The 18,818-nt window shown below is 41.8% G+C and overlaps 1 protein-coding gene across 2 annotated transcripts in view; it reads right to left on the bottom strand.

Annotated features, from left to right (window-relative positions):
• The window catches only part of RELL1 (RELT like 1), a 57,107-nt gene that overhangs the window by 24,863 nt on the left and 13,426 nt on the right, over positions 1-18,818 (bottom strand). For both annotated transcript variants that reach the window (XM_073646219.1, XM_073646226.1), the window contains exons 2-3: positions 9,054-9,278; positions 76-150 (exon numbers count right to left, since the gene is read on the bottom strand). In XM_073646219.1, coding sequence (XP_073502320.1) covers positions 76-150; positions 9,054-9,278 — 300 coding nt within the window. The remainder of the gene's footprint in view (positions 1-75; positions 151-9,053; positions 9,279-18,818) is intronic.

The following is an 18,818-nucleotide window of genomic DNA, read 5'->3' as shown; positions in this document are numbered from 1 at the left end:
TGGATGTCACTTGGTAAGGAGACCTAGTTATTGTACACTAATACACTTGTCTGCTTTACATAACGAGGAACATACCTTCATTTTTCATGATAAAGCTCACAATCTGTCCAACAGTATCATTGTTTGTGTCTCCAACGCTTTCTTGCATTTCTGGGATGAGAAAAAAAAAAAAAAGCAATTAAATCCAATAAAGTATCAAACAAGTAAAACTGTATGATATATGACAGAACTAAAAATCTGTCAGCTGAGTGACAAACAATATGGCCGCCAACAGACGCTTGTTAGAGAGATTTCCTAGCATTTCAGCCCCATTATACTGTGCGTCCCATTTTCAGCAACATGAAATCACCAGCAGATGCAGCAAATTCTGGAGAGATCATGGGATGTCTGATTGTCATACAGGTAAGGCCTCATTCAGACATCAGACGTTCACGTACGAGTGCTATCCATGCTTTCACAGATGGCACTTGCACCTATGATACCATGTTTGTGGTTTTTCGCAAACCAAGTAGCCTGTAGAAAGCCGCAGTGATATATCCGATGACATCCAAGTGCGGTCCCATTTTCACGGACTGACAGAAAGGAGACGATGGCGACATTATTTTTCTACACCCACGAGAAAAACTGATGACTCAGACCATACTCTGATAAAACACTGATCAGAGCCTGATCAAAATAATAGGTCAGTTTTTCTCGTACGTGAGACATTTGGACGACTGAATGAGGCATAAGACTCCAGGCAGATGCTACAGAAATAGGCGGAATAGTGCAAAGATCTGCTCATGACCAATTCCAGCGATTAGACCCCCATACACATTGGACTGATGTCCGCGAACCTGCCAATGGCAGTCTACAGCCTAATGTGTCTTGCGGCCTCCTGGCTCTCCCCCGACATGATGTGAAGGGAGGAAAGGATCCAACATGTTAGAATTCAGTCAGCTCATCCTTCTATCCTCCGGGAGATAAGGCGCCGCCAGAAGGGTCTGGTGGCGGAAATCTCATTGCGAACACAGGAGCGGTGGGAAGAGTCGAGCATTCCCGTGTATGGGGAAGTCGGGAGAAAACGGACAGCCGAACACCTATCTATTGTGTAGGGGGATTTATAGGCTTTTAGTCCTCTTGTACACCGCATCATGTGGTCAGTATCTTTCCATTATACGTTTTCTCTGTCTAGTTCCCACTCACTAGTTTTGGACGACTAATTGTCCTACTATTGAAACCAGAAGTTTACATACACTGTATAAAAAGACACATCTGCATGTTTTTCTCAATATCTGACAGGAAATCAGAATAAACCTTTCCCGTTTTAAGTCAATTAGGATTACCATAATTTTTTAATATTTGCCAAATGCCAGAATAATGAGAGAGAGAGAATGTTTTAAGGCATTTTTATTACTTACTGCAAAGTCAAAAGTTTACATACATTTCATTAGTATTTGGTACCATTGCCCTTAAACTGAATGACTTGGGTCAAATGTTTGGGATATCCTTCCACAAGCTTCTCACAATAGTTGGTAGGAATTTGGGCCCATTCCTCCTGACAAAACTGGTGTAACTGATCCAGGTTTGTAGGTCGCCTTGCTCACACCTGCCTTTTCAGCTTTGCCCATAAATTTTCAATATGATTGAGAATCAGGACTTTGTGATTGCCACTCCAAAACATTGACTTTTTATCCTTAAGCCACTTTGTTATCATTTTGGCAGTATGCTTCCGGTCATTGTCCATTTGGAAGACTCATTTCCACCAAAGCTTTAACTTCCTGGCTGATGTCTTGAGATGTTGCTTCAGCATTGCCACATAATCTTCTTTTCTCATGATGCCATCTATTTTGTGAAGTGCACCAGTCCCTCCTGCAGAAAAACAATCCCACAACAAGATGCTCCCACCCCCGTGTTTCACAGTTGGGATGGTGTTCTGAGGCTTCCAAGCTTCTCCCTTTTCCCTCCAAACGTAACAATGGTCATTATGCCCAAAAAGTTCAATTTTAGTTAAATCAGATCACAGGACATGTCTCCAAAAATTAAGGTCTTTGTTCCTGTGAGTATTTGCAAACATTAATCTGGCTTTTTTATGTTTCTTTTAGTGTAATGGCTTCTTCCTGGCAGAGTGGCCTTTCAGCCCATGTCGATATAGTACTCCTTTCACTATGGATATTGACACAATTTTGAAGTATCTTGAAATTGTACCCAAGGATGAGCCAGACTTGTGCGAGTCCATGATTCTCTTCCTGATATCTTGGCTGATTTCTTTAGACTTTCCCATGATGCTACCCAAAGAAGCAGTGTGTTTCAGGTGTGCATTAAAATATATCCACAGGTGTATCTCTAATTAAGTCAGATGTTGCCAAAAAAAAAAATCAAAAGCTTCCAAACACATGACATCATCAAATGGGCAGGCCAGAATAGTTTAAAGGCAAAGTAATCTTAGTGTATGTAAACTTTTGACGTTGCAATAAGTAATAAAAATGCCTTAAAACATTCTCTCTCTCATTATTCTTGTATTTGGCAAATATTAAAAATTATGGTAACCTTAATTGACCTAAAACGGGAAAGGTTTATTCTGATTTCATGTCAGATATTGAGAAAAACATGCATGTGTATTTTTATATAGTGTATGGAAACTTCTGGTTTCAACTGTATTTCCCCCTGCACAATCAGGGGGCAGTTGTGATGTAAAATCATAACCCATTTGAAGGCCGCTGTGTGTTTTTATTTGTAACCGAGGGGGAATTAATTCTTTGCTGTGGCCATTAACGGTAAAGCAATCAAGCCCCTGCTGCGTTTATGACGGCGCTGCACCGCGGCCGGCTCTAGGCGGTAACCGATTTGTGGGACCCGGCTGTCAATGATAGTTTCAAATCTCAACTGAATGAACCATTTCTCTGCCGTGACCCCATAAAACCTTCACACATATTATGGATCACTTTGGGGTTTCCAAAATCCCAGTCACAAGTTAAAGAAAATATCGGTGCAGATTCTATCCTGGGCCATTAAAAAAAAAAAAGTGCTACAGTGATTAGCGAGTAGATACTGCGCAGAAAAACTAGCAGATTAGTCACAGTCATTTCATTACCCCTTATTTCCTGTGCAGTGATCGGCAGCTGATCACTCGAGATGTGCTGCCCCCATAAAAGATGAAGATAACAGATACACTGCTGGCAATATACAAGCTGTGGACCAGGTTAGCCATCGTTCACACCCATACAGTTGGCATCCACCTGTATAAAAGGGCCTTTAAAAGATTTTATCGACTCGTTACTCGGTCAATAGGTGCGTGTTCGGGCAGGAAATCTGCAGGTGTAAATCTGCTGTGTATGATGGCAGCCAAGCCGTGCAGAAGAGGGATCCGCAGGGTTAAATATTAACATGCCTTTTCCTTTTTAATATCTATATTGGAGGAACAATAGCCAAGGTAGGTAAATGTCTTGTGTGAGGGCCACTTACACCTCCTTGAAAATGTCAAATTTTTCTCCCCCCTAAATCACTAGTCATAGATAGAAATCCTGTGCATATCTCTTTCTGCATCAGCCATGTGGCCAAACCAGTTTGCAAGCTGCACAACAAGGAAACGGCAGCCATAACCTCCCCTCGCCGTAGCCACAGAAGATACAACATATTCGCCCCCACCAGACACAAAGTGCTGGAACAGAGGAAACCTCAAAGTCCAAACTTGACATCAAGCACGCCTGCCGCCGATATCCCAAGCCAGCGACAATCTGCACTCAGGGACGCCACCGCTTTTATTACTGTTATTGTCACTAAAGCAAAGTATACAATTGAACATAAAATAAATAATAGGTCATAAAGAAAACTAAAAATATAATAAAAGGGTTTTCCGACCATAAACGGATTAACTAGACAAGCCGTAAGACTATCCTCACTCAAACGTCAACTTTTTCAAAGGCAACGTTTCATTGCTTGTTGGGCTCTCCTTTAAACATTCTGTTTTAGTGCTTTTTTTTTTTTTTGCACGAAACATTGTGACTCATAAGTTACACAACTCAAAGATTTACTCTTAGAACCACGTAAATTATCAGAAAGTCTAAGAAAATTAATATTAAAAAAAATTAAAAACACACCAAAATGCATTAAAAAAACTGATGGTGTTTTTCGGTTTAATATCAGCTATATCCATACAACAGCTTTATGGGTGAGATTAAGAGAGGAAATACACTGAAAAGTGATTCCAAAAGAAGTCATAGAGGGGATCCTATTGGTCAAGTCTGAGCTTAGGTGGTCGCCGACGACCATTAGGCATCCGAAGATTTACATCACTGAAAGTTTTTGTCACAATTCAAAAAAAAGGAAACAATTGAAATATTGGAGCTGTCATGTTTCCACGAACCTTAACCAAACAGAGCACTTTCTTTTACAACTCCACCACATGTCTGGAACTACGTGGACAGTGTAATTTTCTGACGTGTATCCATGACACATCAGGTCAAGTTTGCTGGATTTCTCCACTGAGTAAACAAGCAAATCTCATAAACTAGTATGTGTTAGAGAGGATTTCCAGTTCCAAGAAAGATTTTACAAACCAATCCTTTGTCGCTCCCAAGTCATTGCTTCCTTGGCCTCCGTTGACCAGGCTCCACCGATGACATTCGACCCTTAGCCCCAAGGGTCACAATACGGTCTCAAACTGTGTGACCAGTGCAGATGGCTGCAGCCGTGAGGAGTTGGGCACCACTGCAGACCATCAGCAGCCATCATATACCGATCCCTGCCGAGGAGCAGTCTCAAGGCGCGCTACAGATGGGGTGCAGCAGGGGATCGGTTGTGAGTAGATTTCTCCTTTACATATATGATGGGGATGTATAAATAGATGAAGTTGTTTCACTGGTTTGTAACATAACTCATGTAATATTTGCCTGCGGGGGAAATCCTAGCTGTGAAATTATTAGAGATATGAGTTCATTCAAGCCTTCAGTTGGCAGATCACGTACACACGCCAGATGAGGTCTTTTAATAAGACTATTGTTTTTATTGAAGCCAGGGGCATAACGACCGCGGTTGCAGAGGTCCTCGCTGTGAAAGGGCCCGGCGGGGGAGGGGCCCGCTGACGCCAGCTCCTACGTCAGCTGTATGCGTGTCCTCAGACGCATTCAGCTGACGTGTATTGCAAGCGTACAGACCCATCAGGTCCATGCACGGCAATTCAGGTTGCCTGCCAATCAGAGACCAGCAGCTGATGTCGGAGTTCAAGTGGAGGCTTGTGGTAGTGACGTCATGCGCTCCCGTATCACGCCAAAATCAGCTGCCGGCTTCAGAAGTGGACGCAGCGTGGCACAGGAGTGGAGGGAAAGTGGGTAGGAACATTTGTTTTTTTTTAACTGTGTTTTGAACAATAGTAGCACCGGCAGAAGGAGGCCGTATACCAGGATGGGGGCCGTATACCAGGATGGGGGCCGTATACCAGGATGGGGACCAAAAAGAGGGCCATATTCCAGGATGGGGAACATATACCAAGATGGGCTGTGCATACTGCATGGATGACTATGGGCTGTGCACTATACTGTATGGAGGACTTTGCGAGGGGGGTGCATTATCCTGTATCAAGGATTATGGAAAGTGCATTATATAGGGAGGACCATGTGCTGTGCATTATACTATAGGGAGGACTATGGGGAGTGCATTATACTTCTGCTATGGGGCCCCATGACTTCTATTGTCACCCCTGGTAAGTATAATAGTTTTCTTTTTTCCTATACATTAAAGAACAGCGGCAGAATGGGGAATATATATTCCAGGCTGGGTCCAAGATAAAGGGACATGTACCTGCAGATATAGTGTTAATCTGCAGATAAATCGCGTTAACATGCTGCCAGCCGCCTTAGTGAAAGTGTGGCTACAAGGAGAGAATTAACTTATTTTATCCTGGGATCTGCCGGCTTTCAGACATGAGCGCGTGTACGGAGGGGCTACACTCACTGCTCACAGCAAAGCTCTATACTGTTCGTGGTGGATGTAACCACGCCCCATTGTCCGTTGGGACATGTATCCCCCCCACAGCACGATCAATGGGTGTCGATTGGTCGCCATGAGAAAGGCATATCCAGTATTGCATTGATACATACATAAAAGCCATATCAAAGTATACAATTATTTAATCCATAGGGTAAATGCTGTAAAGAAAAAAAAAACCTATAGATGCTTGAAATGCGGTTTTCTGTCATGATTCCTCCCACAAAAAATGCAATCAAACTGCCGTATGCACCCCAAAATAGTATTAATAAACCCATCATCTCCCCACACTCAAAAACACGCCCTCACACAGCTAAATGGACAACAATATAAAGTTATGGGCCTCAAAGTTTAGATTTTTTTTCACCACTTAGGTTGCGTGCCCACTATGCGTTTTTCAAGCGTTTTTTTTCGCTGAATTTATGCCGCGAAAACGCTTAAAAAACGCTTGGTAATACGTGCCCCATGGTCCCCAATGATAATCCGCATGTGCTGTGCACATGCTGCGGAAATTTCTGCTGTGGATTATCAGTGCGGAAAAAAAACGCAGCACTACCAATTATTTTGCGGACATGCAACGTAATTGCCGCCATTGACTTGCATTGAACAGCATAATATCCGCATGACTACATGTGCACATGCAGATATTAAGCGATTCAATGTGCGGATGGTACCCGGGTTTGGAGAAGAGGAGACTCTCATCCAGACCCGGGTACCGTAGTACCTGTGAAAAAAAGAATTAAAATTTAAAAAAAAATGATGTCATGGACGGTCCTTTTACACCACCACGAGCCACCGGGGAGCCAGGACGCATTGCGGAGGGGACTGGGGGCCAATGGAAGGTGAGTATAATGGGTTTTTTTTATTATTTACCATTTTTATTCTTTTTTTAACCATTACTTGGTCACACTATATAAATCCATGCCGGTTGCATGGATTTATATAGTGTGACCAAGTCGTCAAGCACTTTTCCAAGTGATGCTAAAATCGCTTGGAAAAGCGCTTGATAACCCGCATGCGGAAATGCATGTGAAGAACGCTTGACAAACGCTTCTACCTGGCAGGAAAGACGCATGTAAAATCCAGAGCATTTCTGCTTCGTGGGCACTTAGCCTTAAAGGGGACTTGTCAGCAGATTCGCTAAGCGATGGGGATCTTTGATTCTTTTTTGTTTCTTAAATCCGCCATAAGATTCAAGCGATATGGGCCTTTTTGTTTAGTGCTAATTGATATGATCTTTACCAGAAGGACAGTGCTCACAGGAGGATTCTGCAGAGCAGACTAAACGCACGCCTCCATATTTTGTGATTAATTTTTAGCAGAAAGCTTCAATAAATAAGGAATGTAAATGAATTCCTTCTGTGATGCTGCGGTGTTCATCTGGTTATCCTTCCATGACTGCTCAAGAGCCGCTTGTGTTAGCTCTGTGCACTCAGGATAAGCCAACAAGTATTATGCTTTGACTGCATGCGGCATGGATACATTTTTTCTTTTCTTTATAACAATGGGTCATTCCACATCAAGTGGACCAGTTTTAAAAATCGTCCCCACTCGACCTTCTTCGATTTTGTTGAAAATTTATAAGGATGTACATGTATGTTTGAAAAGAGGTTCTGTAAATTTTTAGGGCCAGATCTCAAATACATTGGGCACTGTTGACCTTTCAATGGAGGTTCCACCAAGCCTGCGGCTTCAGCTCAAAATTGCGGCCGAAATATTGTTTAGTCATAGCCGGTAATAATTTTATCGTGTTTAGCAGCAAAAGTTGAGCTAGTATGCCAAATTTCAGCATCATAGCCAGTATAGAACTCTAATGGCTATGTGCCAAAGTTTGCAAAATCCTCTTAGCTGAAGCCGCAGGCTTGGTGGAACCTCCAGTGAAAGGTCAACAGTGCCCAATGTATTTGAGAACTGGCCCTAAAAATTTACAGAACCTCTTTTCAAACATACATGTACATCCTTATAAATTTTCAGCAAAATCGGAGAAGGTCGAGTGGGGACCACTGGTCCACTTGACATGGAATGACTCACATGTGAGCGTCAAGACATTGTGGGCATTGAGCAGGGGGTTGGACACAATGACCATGGAGGTCCCTTCGGAGGCCAACAGCCTAGGTGGCCAACAGTCTAGGAACCGTTTTTAAAACCGCTACTGTACGGTGAAGGAGGGGGGATTACTATAAATACACTTTAGCCAAACTAGGGGACCCATAAAAATAATAATTTGTACCTTTGCTGTGTTTCTGCAACTTCTGATGTCACATGTAGTTTGCCTGCTCATGTGCCTTATATACAGAACTTACTTGTCTAGAAGCATTGCATTTGGAGGAATAGAACTAAAGTATATGGCACCAAACAGAGCATTGTATGGTGGCAAATGGAGTCAAAAAGTGGAACTACAGTAAGAAACAGTACAGGCCGTGATCATGAGGCCTTAGGATGCACTTAAACTGGGCGATAATCAAAAATTAATCCTGATCAGACTACCAAAACAGGTGGCTGATCACCTGAAGAACAAGCAAATCACTAGTTTGTCGTCAGGTGAAATGATTTTTAAGCTTCTTAAAAAAAAAAAAAAAAAAAAACAACAATCATCATTCTCCTGTATAACATGAAATGTGCTGCCGAAAACAATGATACTCAATGTGCAAAGAACGATAGTATTTATGATCATTTTGTGAGAATGGCGGGTCAGCCGGTCTAAACAGACTATTTAACCAAAGTGGATAGACTTAAATGAAGACAATCGACAGTGGTTTAAGGAACATGGTCAGCCAGTGTACGGCCGGCTGTGTACATTAGATGGTTGTAGACCGAACGATGCTTAAGCCGATCGTTCGATCAACAAGCATCTCTGTCCGTGTCTTATCTCATGGAGAAAAATGCAAGCAGTCAGAAATCGGACAGGCCTGATGAACATCTCCGCTGATAATCAGTGACAGCGGAACTAGTCATTATCAGCAGATTTGGTCGACATTAGTCCAGTTTGTACGTGGGGGCTTTAAATGTACCCTTTGTCTGTGCAGGACGCATCCCAAAGATGGCCATAATCATCAGTTACTGGTCTGATTGTCTCTAGCCGTACATACCGATTTTCTCCCCGGTGATTTTCTCCACTTCTGGCTCTGCTTCTGTAGTGCAACGATATCCTTTCTTCTTAAGAATATGGCAGATGAGCACTCCTACTAGACCCATGATGAAGAAAATAGGAACCAAGTAGAAGGCCACATATTCCGGATGGCCACCAGAAGAGGAGTCCGCAGCGTTACTCGTACTTGGTCTTGCTGCAATTGGGTCAATAGATGGCTGAGAGTCTAAAGATTAAAAAAAGAAAAACAAACAATTAGGGAAGAATATATTTTCTTCAACTTAAAAAGAATAATGCCCACCCCCCCCCCCACACACATACACACACACTATGAAAGAAAAAAAAGGCGTCATCAGATGAAGGGATTTTCCAGGCTTCCTATATGGAGGACCTACAGTGGCCATTCTCAATTGCTGCAGCTCAGTCAGCATGATCTAAGCTACTGTACCCAGGAGCTGTGCTGTTCACCTCCATTCACCACCGGAGCTGATAAAAGGTGACTAGAAAGGACGTCAAGGTCAGACCCTCAATGATCTGATATTGATTAACTATCCTAAGGTCCCATTCCCATTTTTATTTATTTTTTTTTTTTAAATAAAAAAAAGAAAATATACATTTTTTGATGAGTGATTTTTAACTGATTTTCATTCAGGGTGGTTGTTTAAATCACTACGGCATCTTATGTTAAAAAAAAATAAAAAATAAAAAATAAAAACAGAAAACCAAGCTTCTCCTATACATTATAATGCAAAAAAACTGACTGCTGTAAGAGGACACAAAAATGACAGCTATATACATTGTGCATACGCAGAACGCTGCCAACCAGTGGGGGTGGGGTTATACAGAGCTCATGAATATGGAGGACTACATAGCAGCAGGTTTACTAGTCCTCTACTGATAATGTCCTGCTGATAAAACTATACACAGCAGCCCAGTAAGTTTCACATCACTGCTATCAGGGTCTCTGCTCCTACATTATGATACCCTCAGATTAGGTATCACGGGTGTGTCAGGTTTGACAGACAGTCATTCTAGATCTGGCTGAAGAAGGTTGCTGCGCTTGGCCTTGCAGACACCTTATTGATCCTCTCTAGGACCCAGCGGTGATATCCCCCTTCTTCTGCTAATTAACACACCCTTGCTGGATCTTTAAATACACTCAGTTTCTCCAGAGAATCGCTTGTGATAGAGTAAATTCCTCTGTTCAGGTCTTGAATTCTAGGAGTCGGCTAGATTCTCCTTGGAGTTCCTTTGTGGATTGTTGTGATCTCTCTGGCCTCTTCTCAAAGCAAAGTGTATCCCCTTGTCTGTTTCCCTTGTTTGTCTTCAGTTGAAGTGGGGACTGACTAGTGCTCACCCCTCCCTACCTAGGGCCTAGCTCTAGGATTAGCCAGGGCTAAGGTATCCTGCTCGGCGATAGGTGCGGAACCTATTTAGGGACGATAGGGGAGTCAGGGTGTCCTTAGATCTGCTTAGGTGTCTCCACACCCCCTTTCCTTGGTTGATGGGCTTCCCCCCCCTTTCCCATCGTCGTACGCTGGGTTCTTCCCATACCTAGCATGACATTAGGTGGCAAAAACCTGGTAACAGATGCTTTTTAATGGCTGCCAAGCTTGATCTTGAAACCCCTAGTCATTAATAGGAAGAATAGCTGTGTGCTATATGGTTCGAGCAGGAGAGCATTTATAGCATCCAGCAGTAATGCCAGACACTGCCCGTGAACAAGAGCGGCGTCATTTCTGGAGTCAGACTTTTTCTGATAATTGCATAGAACCCATGAACACGAAACACATGGAGGAGTTTAGAAACACTGATACAGTAATATAAATCTCTACAATGCAGACAATTAGATGTATAGGAATCAACTAAAGAGGCCAGAAGATCCTTGCAAAGAGAACAAGATATTACACATCAGGAATACAAATTACATATCTTTAGGGCAAATGTAACTAGTAAGTCATTACTAGGAAGCTTCAGAAGGAGACAGAACAGAGACGTTATAAGGTGCGATACCTGCAGTAAATGCATAGTCACACACCATTAACCCCTTCACGACCTTGCAATTTTCCCTGTTTGTTTTCGTTTTTTACTCTCCTTCCCAGAGCCATAACTTTTTTTTTATTTTTTCATCAATATGGCTGATTGAGGGCTTGTTTTTTAAGGTACGAGTTGTACTTTTGAACGACACTATTGATTTTACCACACAGTGTACTGGAAAATGGGGGGAAAAAATTCCAAGTGCGGTGACATTTTGTTACAAAAAGTGCAATTCCACAATTGTTTTTTTTTTTGTTTTGTTTTTTTATCATGTTCAATGAATGCTAAAACTGACCTGCCATTATTATTCCCCAGGTCATTATGAGTTTGCAGATACCAAACATGTATAGGTTCTTTTTTATTTAAGTGGTGAAAAAAAAAAAAAAAAAAAAACCAAAGTTTGTAAGGGAAAAAAATTGGTGACATTTTTCAGAGACCTGTAGCGCCTCCATTTTTCAGGATCTGGGGCCGAGTGAAGGCTTATTTTTTTGTGCACGAAGCTGTTTTTTTATGGATATAATTTTGGGGTAGATCCAATGTTTTGATTGCCTGTTATTGCATTGCAATATTACGGCAACCAAAAAAACATAATTTTGGCATTTAAATTTTTTTCTTGTTACGCTCTTTACGGATTGGATTAATTTGCTTTATATTTTCATAGATCGGGCGATTCTGAATGCAGCGCTGCCAAACGTGTATTTTGGAATTTTTCTTATGGTTTTATTTTGAATGGGGCAAAAGGTGGGTGATATGAACTTTAAAAATATTAAACAAAAAAATTAAAAAAAAAAAAAAAAAAAAAAAAGGTGTTTTTATATTTGCTACAATTGTCTCCTTAGGAGACTTGAAGCTGCGATCGTCTGATCTCCTGTGCTATACATAGAAGAGCTTCAGCCCTGATCAGATCAGCAGTCACATGCCGGGAATATGCGGGCTCCAGTGCAGGGGGTGGAAAAGGGGGTAGACAAACTTGGATGTACCTATACGTCCGAGGTCATAAAGGGGTTAAATATGTAAATGGCCCAAATCTGAAATCCCTCTGCTGAAGCTGTCCCAGACTACACAGCAAAGCTGAAAAGTCAGCCATCCCCAAATTGTAATTATTCATTACATTTTCAGACCCTTTGTCTTTTACAGGCATCATCAGAAAATGACCTATTGTTTATACCAGTTTTTGGTGTTAAAATTATTTTTTTTTTATTGTTTTTCTTTTATCATATTCAAATTTGTATTAAAAAGAAAAAAAAAATGTTGCAATTTTCACACTGCCAAACGGGACTTTTTTAGACTCTAACGTCTTATTGTTTCAGGAAACACCACAGGTATATAGCCGGATGATGACTATCTTGTGTTGAAGCATCTAACTCACTGCAGAGCTGTGTGTGATTATGAGTTGCAGACTGTCAGTCATTACATGTCTCACTGTCAGTCAGTACATATCACACTGATAACCTCCGGAGGCAGATTCTCAGAGAGATCAGTGTCTCGCCCATAGATCTTAACAGCTCATTTGCATATAAGAAAAAGGTTGATTTCTCTGGAATAAGACATCAGATCACAGATATTAAAGGTATCATTGTGTTCAGCTTCCTATGACCTACAGCCATATAGGCAGCTTAGGAAGCTTAATCCTACTGACAAGAGTCCCTTTAAGTCACACATATCACAGGTCAATACTGAGAATGGCTCCCTGGGTATTAACCTTTCATTTATTTGCATTTCACATGTTTTTATCTGAATAAAAAAAGTTTTTTTTAATGACATTGGAGCATTTCACTTTAAACTGGATGTTTTTTTCTGGGACAAGCCGACCCTGCTCAACCCCAGTGCATGGCTGAATGTGTTCACATGTGAGGAAGAGACTGATTAAACGGAAGCGGTCACCTCCGAAAAAATAAAGAAATATATTTTACTGCTGAAATAGCCATATGAGGGGGATTTTTTTTTTGCTTGGTTTAAGGGCCTCAGCCAGATGTCTGTGATTTTTCTTGTATATAAAAACACGGACAGCGTCATCCGTGTTTTGGATCAGTTTTCCATCAGTGTTTGGTCCGTGTGTCAGTTTTTACCATTAATATTAAACGCAGCAGCACATGGATTGCACCATTGGTGCCAACCATTTGCTCTCTGTGATTTTCACAGACCCATAAATTTGTACGGGTAATTTAGACCAATGACAGATCAAAATCAGACATGTCGCCGTGATTTTTTTAAGTCCACAAAAAAAAAAAAAAAAGCAACGTGAACAGCTGAACAGATTACAGCAGGTACCGTCTGTGAAAAACAAGTAGAACATTCACATGAAAAATGAACATCTTAAATGAGGCCTTGGTGTTGGAAAAAATAAAAAATAAAAATTTAAAGGCACCACTTTCTGAGACTCTGTTTTTGGAGTGGCAAGCTGACATTTTTATGGATACCATTTTGGGGTGCATATATTTTAACCTCTTCCCGACGGTGTCAATTTCAGTTTTTGCGTTGTTCCTCCCCTCCTTCCCAGAGCCATAACTTATATTTTTCACCACTAAAGTAATAAAAAAAAAAAAATAATCAGAAGTTTGAAAAAAAAAAAATTGCCATTCTCAGAGACCCATAACATTTTTATTTTATTGATTTCTCTCTCCTATGACATGATATACATGTCAGAGGAGAGAAATGAACCCCCTGAGCCCACCCGGTACTTCTACCATCCCCCGTCTCTCCATCATCTTCCGGTAAAAAAAAGGCAGGCGCATGCGCAGTGCATCCGCCAAGATCTGCCAGCCGGTACCCGGCAACAACAGGGAATATTCCCTATTGGTTCCTTTTGATCACTGTGATAAACCATATCACAGTGATCAAAAGAAAAAAAATAAATAAATCTAATCCCTAAAGGTTTGGATTTTTTGAGAACTAAAGAAAAAAAAAAAACGATGACGATATGACAACCAGTGTTGAGCGGAAGTGCTCGCTACTTGAGTTTGCATCGGGTGCTGGAGTGACATGCTCGAGTCTCCCCCCATGTTTCGCAGTTGTTATACAGCCAAAAAAAAAACACGCAGGGATTGCCTGCCATGCATGTTCAAAAAGTCAAACGGTGCTCCTTCCCTTCTGAGCCCTGCTATGCGCCCAAACAGTGGTTTTCCCCCACATATGGGGTATTGGCATGCTCAGGAGTAATTGCAAAAAAAAAAATTGTGGTCCATTTTCTCTTGTTACCCTTGAGAAAATAAAAAAAAAATGGGGTCTGAAGTAAAATTTGTGTGGAAAAAGTTAAATGAACATTTTTCCTTCCACGTTGCTTCAGTTCCTGTGAAGGGTTAATAAACTTCTTGAATGTGGTTTTGAGCACCTTGAGGGGTGCAGTTTCTAGAATGGTGTCACTGTGGGGTATTTTCTGTCATACAGACCCCTCAAAGTCACTTTAATGTGATGTGGTCCCTAAAAAAAATGGTTTTGTAAATTTTGTAGGAAGAATGAGAAATCGCTGGTCAACTTTTAACCCCTATAACTTCCTAACAAAAAAAAAAAATTTTTTGTTGCAAAAATTGTGCTGATGTAAAGTAGACATGTGGGAAATGTTATTTGTTAACTATTTTGTGTGACATATCTCTCTGATTTAAGGGCATGAAAATTCAAAGTTTGAAAATTGCAAAATTTTCGCCAAATTTCCGTTTTCTTCACAAATCAACAAAAGTCATATCGAAGAAATTTTACCAAAATCATGAAGAACAATATGTCACGATCAGTGGGATCCGTTGAAGCGTTCCAGAGTGATTACCTCAAAGTAGCAGTGGTGAGAATTTAAAATTTGGCTTGGTCATTAAGGACATAATTGTCTCCGTCACTAAGGGGGATTAAACCAAAGTCTATTGGTGTTTAGCAGTTGAGAATTGGCAATTTGATTAGTGATGTGTACAAAGTGAATGTTGGCCGACCAAGGCGTGAAATTGAACAATACCTGTGGCAGACCAAAGTGTGAAAGTAAACAGTGTCATTCAAACTCAATTCTCTGTCAATGTCTTAGGTAAACTATTCCTGACCAATTCACCTTCCCCCGCTGTTACATTCGTAATTCTGTATTTTTTCATGAACTCGTATGAACTTTTTTGTTCAGAATAGTCACTATTTTTTCAGACAAACTTTTTCCACTAAATAATTTGATCAAATTGCCCTTTTTCCAAAAAATGTTTTTGTGGTTTTATATATGTCTTGCATTGGTGACCTGTGTTTATGTTTCTGTGGTGAAAGCATGAACACCACAGCAAAAACTGCAGCTTCTTTACTGCCAAGAGAACAGGTGTTACTGCAGAAAAAAGAGCAGCAAAAAAGCAAATGAGTGAACACAACCATAAAGCGACCAAAAAAAAAACAAAACCCTTAATTTTGGCGTCCTTGAATTTTTTTCCCGTTTACCAATGGGGTTGTTTTTATGGATCAGACTTTTCTGAACGCGGTGATACCACCTATATTTTTTTTAGGGTATCAGAGTAGTTCCATAATAACAAGACCTCCTGCTCTCATAGCAACCCATCAGTGACCCGCGATCACGTCAGGCGTGATCTGATGGGTGCATGGAATGACGTGCTCCCCATGCCGGCATGCTGCTCAATCAAATGGGTGTGGTGATGAATGGTTTATTATTCAGAATGTATACAAAATACTCTCACTTCCTTTATTTTAAGTCAACTGTTAAGCTTCAATGGCCTTTATAAAATAATACAATATACAGATATTCAACTCACATACAGCACATAGAGATAAATATAGGGACACACATCTTAATCATTTAATTCAGCCCCATTGCCCCTGGTGTATAACCTCCGGCCCCCCTCCATGCCGTCAGCCTTTCCTAACATGTGACAGTATGGCTGATGATAAAGATCTCACTGATACCAGCGCTGTCCTGTAATAGGACGTCACCGGGGTAACAAGTCCGTTCATCACAATTCTTCCGTACTCAATATTTCACAATCTATGATAAATGGAAGAAACCGCAACTCAGTCACGAAGTGCAGACCACGTAAAGTTACAGAACGGGGTCACCGAGTGCTGAGGAGCAGAAGGCAGAAAAGTCACCAACACTCTGCTGACTCCATAACTGTAGAGGCCAAACCTCCTCTGGTAATAACATCAGGCACAAACACTGCGCCACCACCGGGAGCTTCATGCAGCCTTACATCACCAAGCACAATGTCAAGTGTCAGATGGAGTGGTGTAAAGTCGCCACCACTGGATGCTGGAGCAGGGGAAACCTGTTCTTCAGGCTATGTGCCCACGATGCAGAAATGAAGCAGAAAATTTCTGCATCTCCCTGGCAGAAAAAACGCATGCAGATTGTGCATGCGTTTTTCCTGCAGAATACATGCGGATCCACATGCGTTTCCGCATGCAGATTGACAAGCGCTTTCCAGGCAATAGCATCATTTGGAAAGTGCTTGACAACTAGGTCACACTATATAAATCCATGCAAACAGCATGGATTTATACAGTGTGAACCGTAAAAATTAAAACAAATAAAGCTATACTCACCCCTGAGGCCCCGGCGTGGCTGCAGCGCTCGTTCCTGTCTGGTTCCCGGCTGCCGGCATATAGCGAGACAGAGCGGTGAAGGGCCTGCGGTCACATGACTGCGACGTCACCGCAGGTCCTCAAGCGATGCCGGCATTCAGAGAGAAGACGCCGGACAGGTGAATATAACTTTATTTGTTATTTTATTCTTTTTTTACAGGTACAATGGTACCCAGGTCTGGATGAGAGTCTCCTCTCCTCCAGAACTGGGTACCATCCGCACATAGAGACGCATAGAAGCCGCTTGTACAAATGTACAGTCGCGGTTTCTATGCAAGTCAATGGCGGGAGTTCCGCTGCGCTTCCGCAAAATTAAATGACATGCTGCAGATTTTTGTACGCAGCATAAACGCTGCGGAAAAATCCGCAGCATGTGCATAGAACATGCGGAATCCCCTTGGGGACCATGGGGTGTGGATTACCTAGTGTTTCACAAGCGTTTACGCTGCGGAAATTCCGCAGCATAAACGCTTGAAAAACGCTACGTGGGCACCCAGCCTTACAGTGAGACGGATCACACTTCTCTATCTGGTGCCTTGATGGACAAGTCTGAGAATGTTACCTGCTTTGATGCATTGTGCCAACTGTAAAGTTTGGTGGAGGAGGAATAATGCTATGGGGTTGTTTTTCAAGGTTTGGCCTTAGCCCCTAAGTTCCAGTGAAGGGAAATCCTATTTCAGCACAAGACATTTTGGACGCAGTTTTGGGAGACCCTTTTCCGCTCCCCATGACTGTGTCCCAGTGCTCAAGTTATGGTTGAGGAAGTTTGGCATGGAAGAACTTGACTGGCTGCAGAGACCAACCTCAACCCCATCCAATACCTTTGGGATGAAGAAGACCAGAGATTGTGAGCTCCTTCCTCTCCACAAACATCAGTGAATGACCTCACAAATGCTCTTCTAGATGAATGGGCATCAATTCCCATAGACCCCTCCAAAATATTGTAGAAAGTCTTGCCAGAATAAAAGTGGGAGCTGTATTAGCAGCAGAGGACTCCATACTAACGCCTATGGATTTAGAATGGGAGGTCAGAGCTGCTCCTTGTAGGGGTAATGTGGGGGTGTCCCAGTACTTTTGTGCATCTGTGAGCAGCATAATGTAGGAAAAAGAGACCCTGATTCCTGCGATGTGTCACTTAGTTTACTGGGTGCAGCAGTTTTTAGATGTATGTGGCAGAGCTGAGAAAACAGCCCCAACACACCAGGCTCTCTACATACATTACCTATTGACAGTGAGCTGCTTATCAGAGGAGAGGGCATGGTCAGACCAGGGCTCATGAGAGTTGTAGTCCAGGCAGTGATAATCTCCTGCTGATAAAACATTTGTTGCATTGAAACAGCACACAGCCTAATAAGTGACATCCCTGAAATCTGTCTCTCAGCCCATACCTCATGCTGTTCTAAAATTACAAAGCAAAAACCAGCTGACAGATTTCCTTTAAGGCTATGTTCACATGTTGCGGTTTTTTTTTTCAGAGGCAAATCCTGCTCTCTTGTCAGTTAAGAAGTAACGTCAAAAAAGCAGGTTTTGATGAGTTTCTGCTGCATTTTTCTCAGGTCCATTTGTCTCTTGTGCATGCTGACAAAGTTTAGTGCATAAAAAAAAACAAAAAAAAACCTGATTCAACTTCCTCAGGTTTTGGCACCAAAAACGCAACAAAACCGGATACCTGCATTTTTTGCACTACCCATTGAAGTGACATGCTGCATTTTGCAAAAACGCAGCTCTTTGACAAAACAGTCAGCAAAAGAAAAAAACCAAGTTGTGCGCATGGCCCTTGGAAAAAGCACTGGCGAAACGACGTCATCTGGGTCATCTCTCCACATGTGGACTAACAATTGGAACAAAGGTTTACCAAAAGCATTATTTATTTATTTTACTCACTTATATAGCGCCATTAATTCCACAGCGATTTACATACATTATCGTTGCTGTCCCCATTGGGACTCACAATCTAGATTCCCTATCAGGATGCCTTTAAAGTGTGGGAGGAAACCGGAGAACCCGGAGGAAACCCACACAAACACAGGGAGAAAATACAAACTCCTTGAAGATGTTGTTCTTGGTGGGATTTGAACGCAGGACCCCAGAGCTGCAAGGCTGCAGTGCTAACCACAGTGCTGCCATTATGCACTTTTTGGTTTATATTGACACTTTGCTTAGTAAAATCAAGATTGCA

Source organism: Phyllobates terribilis, unplaced genomic scaffold (genome assembly GCF_046119375.1).
Source record: "Phyllobates terribilis strain yellow unplaced genomic scaffold, ASM4611937v1 Scaffold_1__5_contigs__length_1240528914, whole genome shotgun sequence".
NCBI lineage: Eukaryota > Metazoa > Chordata > Amphibia > Anura > Dendrobatidae > Phyllobates > Phyllobates terribilis.
This window is presented reverse-complemented; position numbering and strand designations above follow the sequence as displayed.